Consider the following 9,983-nt stretch of genomic DNA (forward strand, 5'->3'; position numbering starts at 1 on the left):
TTATTATATCGATAAGTTCCGAAAATATCGATAGCAAAATCAATACCAATAGCGATAAAAATTTCGATAAAAAAATCGATAAAACATATCGATAACAAAACCGATAAAATATCTATTATTATATCGATAAGTCTCGAGAATTCCGAAAATCTCCAAAATCCCGAAATAGTCCCAAGATTGAATCTCTGTCTATATCATTTTCTCTATAATTACTGTTATTTTAATCTTTCTTCCCCTATCTTCATCTTGACTTTTATCGGTATCCTCATCCTCATATTTTTCTTAATATTTATCTTTGTTTTTACTTTTATGTTTATCATATTCTTCATCTACATGTTCACCTTCACCTTTGCCTTTTATAAATTTTGCGCCATCTGCTATTCTAAAGCCGAATTACCTACACGCAAATACTTTTTGTCCCCTTCTCTCACTTTCAGCGCATTCACGTGTTTGCTAAATGATGACTAAGTAATTTTGTATGGAAAATAAACATTTAGAATATATCAACCAATACTTCCCATATACCAAACGAAAGGAAAACACCTGAGTAAAGAAAACAAAAACAAAATCATTCGAGCGGTTTTCGAGCGTTTTGGTAATGAAAAAAATTGCAAATTCTTTCAAACATTTTTTGCCTTAAAATGCTCAATATTGGTTAAATTTATATAAAATTTGTATATGATAATATTTCAATTGTTTCAAAGAACCTATATACCGAAAATGAAAGTTATATTTGCAAATCATAAGTTGCTAGAGGAACAGGGAATGCTGGTGGCTAAGTTACATTTAGATTGGAACTGCGATAATAGCTAAGCTTAACAAAGACAGCCAAACGAAGGAAACTGCAAAAAAGCATTTCAACAAATCTCTTGTCGTCTGTTTCTGGTATCAATGATATGCTTCGCTATTAACACTTACCACTTTCTTCAATTAGCTTAGCTTTTAGCGTGCGTAAAATTCCGTAAACATTAAAAACCACGATTTACGAGGTAGTTTGCCGATCTCTGAAACGCAGTCGGTTTTGAAAGCAAAAATTAATAAATAGTGTGGAGTTAAAAAAAAATATCCACGAAAAAAATTGTGGTTTTTAAGCAATTTCGGAACACGTTGCCGGTCACTAAAAAACGTTTGTTTCATAATGGTTTGCATGTCAAAATAGTTAGTCAGGAAATGAACTTTAAATAACCTAATTTATTAGCTTTTACCATTTGTTACAGTATAACGTAAAAGGCGTGCACATTAGTACTTTCCTTTGTATTTTCTTCCATTAATCCTATTCACTAATCTCGGAAACTAATGAATGGATTTTCATTAGGCTTTAACTGGTATCTAGGAAGTGACCTCCGACATAACATAGGGTATTAAAAAATGGGATCTGACAAGGGCGCGTGGCATCTCACATATGAGTGAAATTTTTTATCAGCTATTGCTTCGAAACTGTCAGTCACACGACTTTGAAATTTGGTGTGTTAACATACACATCTATGGTAGATGCTTATAGTAAAGTAAATATACGTTTTTAAACGGGGCGTGGAACATCCTAGAGGTGTGAAATTTTTAATGAGCCATAACTTCTGAATCGTACGTAAGTCAGACGACTTTGAAATTTGGTGTGGAGACATAACTAAAGTAGGCGCTTATAGTGAGACAAATATAAATAAGTTTGTACAAGGGTGTGCGGCACATTCCATAACCGTGAAATCTTACCTTGGCTATATCTTTGGACTCCTAACTTATATGACTTTGGAAAATTAATACAAATTTGTTTATACAAGAGGGCGTGGCGTTTATAGTAAACTGAAAGAGAGTGAGTCTTTACCAGAGGCTTGGCACCCGCAATAGATTTTATACATTCAGATAATCATAACTTTAGACCCATTATGAGTAGAGAGCTAAACGGAATGTCCGTAAAAAGGGATGCGACTTTGCAAGAATACGTAGCACCTCCCACCCCACGCATGCCGTCTACGTTCACAAAACATCAATTTAAAAATTAAAGCGTTTTTCATTTTTCTATCCGCACCTTGATCCAGCTAACCTTAATAATGAAACAAGATTGGTAGTAAAGAAAATGACCAATATAATTGCAGCAAAAAATTATTACTGGATGCTGCAAGGGAGAAGATGTGTTTCTGCCAGGAGTCCAATTTATTTCCACAGACCTTTGAATTTAATTTAAAAGTCTTCAGTATTCTATGATGCTTTGTTATGACATGTGATTTTACATAAGTCGGTTGCTCACGAGTGGAATGTTCAAATAGTATTTATGCTTATAATAAGGAGGCCATAAATTAAATAAGAAAAATAGTCTATGTCTCCGTTAATTTTATGTGTTTACTGTGAATGACGTCGGATGATCTGCATTATAAAATATACTTTTGCAAAAAATGGTGTCGACAGATGGCACCACCTGGATTAACGGGTATTAGCTTTATCATAAGAACACATGTGTATATCATTTGTTATTTCCGCTATATTATTTATTCTTGGCCTTGAAGATTCTGCTCTTCAGTCCTTTCAACCTAAATTAATAATTTTTACATTACAAACCGGTTTGTACCGCGGTTAACCGTTTTCGCATTTCAACACTATTTTTGTATTGGTCAAAGCAAATAGTCTATCAGGCATCGCGAAGCAAGCTGGGCATTTGTTACTTTACAATAAAGTTTGAATCTTTTAACTTGTGCCTGGAATTGCTACGCCCCTTTCTAGAATATTCTTCGATTAAATAAAGAGGTGTGGAACAAATGCTGTTAACGAAGAGATATTCTGCCGAAATCCACATATACATATATCTGCGTTTTGTTAACTTTTGTCCTAAACTGCCACCCACCCCCGTTTCTGAGGTTTCTCTGCCTTAAACAAAAACCCTAATAATTCTGAGGATACATACTATTCACTTATCAACTGCGGTTTCTACTGAGATACGTCTTTTATACCTCTGAATCCCTGTATTTTTTTAATTTTTGACAGTAGGAGTAGTAAGCTATTGAAATTCGGAACCCGGCTAAACCCCAAACTACTCCCACGGTTGCAATCACACAACTGCGGTCAACTGGGGTTTTATATAAAGAAATAAGATATAGAAATATTATTAGAATAATAAAACTTGAAAAAAACACAAACTATGTAAATTAAAAGCTTTAAAAATTAAAGAAACTGGATACAAAAATTTCTAATTAAATACACGCGGCACACGAGCGGCGATCGCAATGGCGCTCACCACATGCGAGGTTTAAATTTAAAAGGCTTTTTTAGTTAAATATCAGGCGCTTTCGGTTTTATACTTTTTTTTTTTACTGTACACAAATAAAGTAACTCAAACGTGTAAATTGCAATTTCATGATCAAAAATTAAATTAAAACTTTATGGCCTTTTTATTTATTATGCGCATTTTTATTTTTTGCCCCTCACATTTGCAATCATCAGACAGAAGTGTGAACATCGATTTTAGGAAAAAAATCGCATTATGCCTAAATATGTACTTTTGTGCCGATCGGATGGCTGAAGGCCTCAGCAAATGCTGTTAAACGCAATTACGCAAGCACTCATGTGTGATGCACGGTGTCTGTGTAAACACACACATTCGAGTAAGTATTTTGGTTTTTTTTTTTGAATCTACAGACACTTTCATGCATACGCAGCCTAGTATTTATGTATACAATTGTGTGTGTGAATATCAGCGTAAGCGAGTTTGCACCCAGCAAGAAACTCGATTACCACGGGAATGGATGTGCAATCAAAAGAATCATTGTGTATCGCTCACATTTTCTCTTCTAGAACGTATCACTTACTTGCCAACTCTATTGCCGAAAAGCGAGTAGAGAATAGAACGCTGGAAGAGATTTCGAATTCTTCTTTGCATTCCGTTAATGGGAAAAATAAGCAAATTACAATTTATACACTGCACAACAGTGGGTTATATAAGAAAATGTCACGAATTGCTTTTTTGTGTCATTTCCTTCTCTCGCGAAAGTATTCTTCTGGCAAATAATTCCATCAGTGGAGTTCCAGAGACAAGTAGAATAAGAAGTAAATCAAGTATTTTAATGAATGAATTTTAGCCTTCAGATGTTTATTTAGGCGAAAAAGTACCTGAATTACTATTTTTTTATTGTGACTTGAAAAAATCATAATAGTTATTTTTTTTTTAAACTTTGGGAAGTTTTAAAATATAATGTTCATATTAGAGACAATGGACGCTGGCATCAAATACAACATATCTGTGCAGTTTCAAGAGTGTGCCACCAAATTAAAAAAAAATGGCGGCATGCAGAATATCTGTCGTGGCTATTTCGTAAGTTTTGAGATTTTAAGATTTTTTAAATTTAATAATTTATGATACTTTAAGGTGTTAAGATTAAATGGTGAAAATGTTCTTCTTGCCAAAACGAATGAATCGAGTGAAATTAAACTAGTGTGCCACCAATGAAATAAATTACATTAAAAAATAGGTGACTATGATTTGAGAAACTAAAATTCCATGTTTACAATTTTTATTGGCACGCTCGAAATTCATTCAAAAATTGTTATATACATGAATAAAGTAAAATATATGTGCATAAGGAATACTGTGTTAAAATCTTCCAGGCCAATATTTCAGTAGTTTTAAATTATTTGAATTTTAAGTTAAGGCGTGCGAGTAAACATGGTAGCTGACTGTGTATGCTGCTACGGGGCGTATACTTTATATACGCAACTACTGGTATATGAGCACGAGTTATTGTTTACTTTTTTTAGTATATCTTTTTAAAGTTTCCATTTAAATACAATTTTGCGGTGGAATCTTGTTCTTTACGTAAAACGGAAGATAATGCATAATGTCTAAGAAACTGTGCCACCATTTTTGACAAAACACACGTTTTTCTCGAAAAATGTAACAACTCGTGAGGTTTGCTCTTATGCACTCGTGTTCTGCCATCCTCCACTACGAACATTCAGAAGCGATTCCCGATTATTTACTGGGCAATAGTATCAGCGGGTATTGAGTTTTCCGATACAATTAAGGCGCATTTAAGCGCTGAGCAGTAGCTGCCTTGTGTTTGCCAATAGAATTTTCACTCCCTTGCCACCAAAAAACTTGCTCGAAATCGATATGAGCAGAACATATTTGATTGGTATAGCTCGGCAAGAAAAGTTGCTCTTACGGCATTCTGTGAGCAGAGCTACAGCACAAAGCAGTGGAGGTAGCATTTTCCAGGTGATAATCTGATTATTGCCTTGCATCATTTTCATTTTCGCATTTCAACGCAGGTTTTCGCCGAGCACAGCTCCGCACAGTACAGCTTCGTATGAAGAGTCCGGCAGCTTACCTTTAGCATGCATGGCTGATGCATACATATACATATGTAAGTAAATATGGACGTATGTATGCAAGCATATATGTATGCACATTAGTGTGCGCCTAATTTGTATGGAGCTGCAAAGCTAGACTCTCCCTATTTATTCTGCGAAAAATTTTCAAAATCGGATAAAGGAAAGACGTGCCTCAGAATCCCCAAAAGTTGCGAAAAATCATGAAATTTTGTACTAAATGGAAAGGTTGGCTTTTAAATCGGGAAAAGCCGCCTTCTTTTACAGCTACTAAATTTATTGTTGCGTGTCCATTATAAATATGGCTAAAACATTTTCATATCTTCTGCAGTTTTTAAGCTAAAGAGGGTTTTCTTGTCTGCATTTCTCTCAGGAAATCTCAGGTCCATATTTATATTCGGTAGCCAAAAGCACACTAACTACCAGTAAATTATATTGAATTTCCCACTGACTCATAGGCAATTATTACCACTCTGTGAAAGAAAGCAAATTTTCTGGCGCCTTGTGCTCTCAAACGACGAACTTATCTAGAGGTCTTGCTTTCAGAGTTGACAAATAAGGTCCACACTAATGTAAGTATGTACATAAGTATTCACTACCATGTCGACATTGTATGGGCGAGCATGTAATTGTGGCGCCTGAAGTGAATCACTAGTACGCCACTTCGGTGGTCGACTGTATCTTCTTACAAGCATCGATATACTCTACCTATGCGTACACTATTCCTGGAAAGAAATCTGGCAAGCCGTATACGCTCGGCGAAGCGCTAGCAATTTCATCAGCCGCAACAGTGTAGTCATTTGCCCACTGCTACGCTAGCTGTCGATCCATACTTTAGCGATGTTAAGCGCCTACAGCAACAGCGCATTACAGGCGTGAACTGACGCCTAGCTTCTCATGCCAGTTACGAACTGCCAGGAGGGTGTGTGTACATACATACATATGAAGCAAGTACGGTTTTCAATTAAATTACGTATACGCCCTGTTGGTCGGCCGTTTGGCTGGCAGGACACGGCCGCTCAGCTCCCGGTCGGCTGGCCGGTTTCAACAGTGTCGCAACACTGAGCGGTGTCGGCCATATAACTTTGTTATCGTGCAATTAATTTGGCGATTTTTAATTTTCTACAGTTGTTGTAGTAGCGCGTAATTTTTATGTTGAACACGACAGGACGGCCGCCAACAGTGTAAACAAGCCGAGCAACCGAAATTATTGTTGTTCATCCGCACATGCATATGTATACATATGTACATACTTATACTCGTACATAAATGCTAACGCTGCCACTTTTAATCATGTGCGAAAATAGCTTTACTGTTGTGAGGCTGCCAACTGCATTGTATAGCAAGTAATACTATGTTCATGACATTAATGCAATTTCATTTTGATGCACGTAAAAATTTTACGCATTTTTAACAAACTTATATATACTTAAATTACATACATACATATATATTGGGCGCACATTGGGCGCGAGTAAATTTTTATGCACTATAGGCTATTGTGACTGTCCATTTTTGTGAGGGAAATGCATATTTAATTTGAGTAGTTTCTTCATTAAATGCTCGCTCATTTAAAGTTTCATTATTTGCAATTCTTCATCGTGGCAAGTAATTTCTTTGCTTTTCTCTTTTACTTACCATTTTGCATAGCAACACTCTTATCCTCCACTCGGCTTACATAGCAGCACAGTTCATCTTGCCGTTCGGCGTTCTCGATCAGTTCCGCTTCGACGGAGAAGCCCCACATTTGCTCGAGCGTAGTTCGATGTAATTCCACTTGATAGAGTATCTTCATGCAAACCTCAACGAATTCATGATTATGCAACTGTCATGAAAAGAAATGAGTAGAAGAAGAGCGAGATAAGTACAAATTAGACTTTTCAATTAAATGGTTATTTTAATATGTAAATGCTACATTAAAGTGACATATATAATTAAATGTAAGGGCAATTGAGTTTCGTACGTGTATACATACATACATACAAATTTTCTGCATGCACTTTTTATGACATGTAGTAGAGATGGTAGAATAAATAATTATTTTGGCAGTGTCAGAATTGTAAAACACCCCCAAAATCTTAAGTTATGGTAAAAAAAACTGAAAATCTGGATGTTGGGTTAAAACACTGACCATAAATTTGATAGTTTTCAATGAACTCTCATCCTTACTAATTACTAATATAGATATTTCATTTTTATTTTTTTAGATATAAAAGCGAAAGTGAGTTTTTTGTTTGTTACGCTTTCAAACTTTAAACACTAAACCGATGATAATGAAATTTTACGCACTGGTGTCATTTAGCCCAACTTAAAATATTGAATAGCTTTTATCTCGATTAGATAAGGGGCGTGGCACCTAAAATACAAACTTAATTTTGCATACTTTATACTTCTGGAAGTATTAGAACTTGGTATGGAGATATGGCGCTATTGCAGAAGGCGGCCTAGCACCTCGCATATAAACTGAATGTAAAAAAATAAATTTAGTTTGAATTACGTGTTGACGTTGAAATATGTGTGTCAGATGAAAGAGGTTTAGGAAGGTTGTAGTTTGAAAATATTTAGAAGAGGGTTGCCACCTGCTTGAAAAGTGAAATTTAATTAAATAATGCTCAAGCTATAAAGTTATGTGAGGTATAAAGACGAAGGAGTGTTGTGAGTGTTTTTGTTTTTGAATATTTAAAATATTTTTTGGGGTGGGAAAATATTAAATTCAATTCAAATTATTTATCAAGTTTAATGAACTGTGACAATATGGTCGTCACTCGAAATGGTTTTGAAAAGGCCTTATTTCTTTATGTTATTTAGGATGGATGCCCACTGTTAAAAAATCAACTTCAACTTGAGTTAAGGAAATCAGGCAGTTGAAATATATATATGGCAAGATCGGTGCCAGAAAAGAGAGGTTTAAGGGGGCTATAGTTTGAAAATATTTTGAAAGGAGTGGCACCTGTTTGGAAAGTGAAATTTTATTAAATTTTACACAAGTTAAATGATACATAATTATCATAGTAATATGAATTCGCCTTGTTTAAAACAAACACATCATTTTGACATTCAGCAGTACCGCGGCGAAGATCTTAATTCGCCAGTAACACCACCTTGTATAAATTTTCCTTAATACAATTGGTTTTTAAACTTTTTGGGCTGCATATATGACAAAACTAAATTTACATATATACAAACCTTCTAAGTTAGGTTTAGAATTTAAACAGTTCGGTTTAAATTTTTAACCCAAACATTTTTTATTTCGTTTACTTCACGTTACACTGCACGAAAGCTTTTTCATAATTAAGAATAAACCCCTGAATGACCCCTTTTTTGCGACTTTCTGAAAATTCTCAACGGCAACGGAAAAAGCTTTCGTGCAGTGTAACGTGAAGTAAACGAAATAAAAAATGTTTGGGTTAAAAATTTAAACCGAACTGTTTAAATTCTAAACCTAACTTAGAAGGTTTGTATATATGTAAATTTAGTTTGGTCATATATGCAGCCCAAAAAGTTTAAAATTACATAGAACCGAAATTTTTAACCGTGTACCTTAAAAAATTCTGAATCTAAAAATTGATGGATACATTGGGCAAATCGACTGAAATGACATTAGTGTTGCCAATTCTAAGGTCCTTTTAATGACCCTCGAACGATGATGTAAGTATGTAGTTGTGAAACAAGTATACATACATACATAGATACATACATATGTGCTATCTTTTACACAGATGTTGTAAAATTTGCTTTAAAAATTAAAATTAAATACCATTTTGTGTTCTTAATTGTGAGATTATTTAATTTCGCAGAACATTTTATTCGCCTAGCATAAATCGTTTTAATGGAAAAGACAATTTTTGAGTGGTGTTATTTCTTAGAGCTGAGTGTAGTTTATGTATATACCTATGGATTGGAAAGCGAAGGCAAAGCGCGTGCAAAATTTGTTATATGGATATAACGGTTTAGTAGAATTAGGGAGATTAGTGGCTCATAAATCATTTGCCATATTCTCATTAAATACTAACTAAAATGCAGTTTGTAAACTCAACTTACGTTCATGATATGTATGTATGTGTGTCTGTAAGTATGCAGGTGAACAGGCAGATTTTAGTAATTCGGAGCCATTAGTTGCTATAAGTCATATAATTTCAGAATTTGGCTATGACTTGTTTCGAGGTAATTGTAACAGAGATTTGCGATGTTCCGTTATTCCTATATACGCACATATGCATTAAATTACATACATGCATTTACAAATAAAATTGACAAATGAATATTCTGAGAGTATCAGCTTATACTATTTACATTTATATATGTAAGTATGTATTTATATATTCCCACAATATGTGATAAGTAAAGAATACCTTATGAAATATTGCAAACATTAGCATTATGTGATAAAAGCGAGAAGATATAAACCAAGTGTCATTGAACTGCCCTTGGCTATGAAACATATGCAAATAGGAGTATGTGTGAAAATCTGAATTTAAGCGAGTGTAATGGTGGCAAATTCTGATGTTTGCATTGTTTATGTACTTAAATATTTTTTCATATTTCTTTGTCTTATCGAATAAATTATATCCCTTCCATTTGCTATCACTGGTAGTAGTGTTAACTTTAACAAACAAGTACGTACCCACTGGGAAAATAGGTAAGCACCTTACGAGTTAAGCCATGTTTTC

General features: G+C 34.5%; 1 protein-coding gene across 1 annotated transcript in view; it reads right to left on the bottom strand.

Moving 5' to 3' along the window:
* Window positions 1-9,983, bottom strand: part of LOC118745946 (protein still life, isoforms C/SIF type 2-like) — a gene marked incomplete in the record, with an annotated part of 407,983 nt that overhangs the window by 130,632 nt on the left and 267,368 nt on the right. The window contains 1 exon segment of the mRNA XM_036479612.1: window positions 6,952-7,138. Coding sequence (XP_036335505.1) covers window positions 6,952-7,138 — 187 coding nt within the window.

Source organism: Rhagoletis pomonella, unplaced genomic scaffold (assembly GCF_013731165.1).
Source record: "Rhagoletis pomonella isolate Grant_MI unplaced genomic scaffold, Rhpom_1.0 Rhpom_scaffold_00010, whole genome shotgun sequence".
Classification (NCBI taxonomy): domain Eukaryota; kingdom Metazoa; phylum Arthropoda; class Insecta; order Diptera; family Tephritidae; genus Rhagoletis; species Rhagoletis pomonella.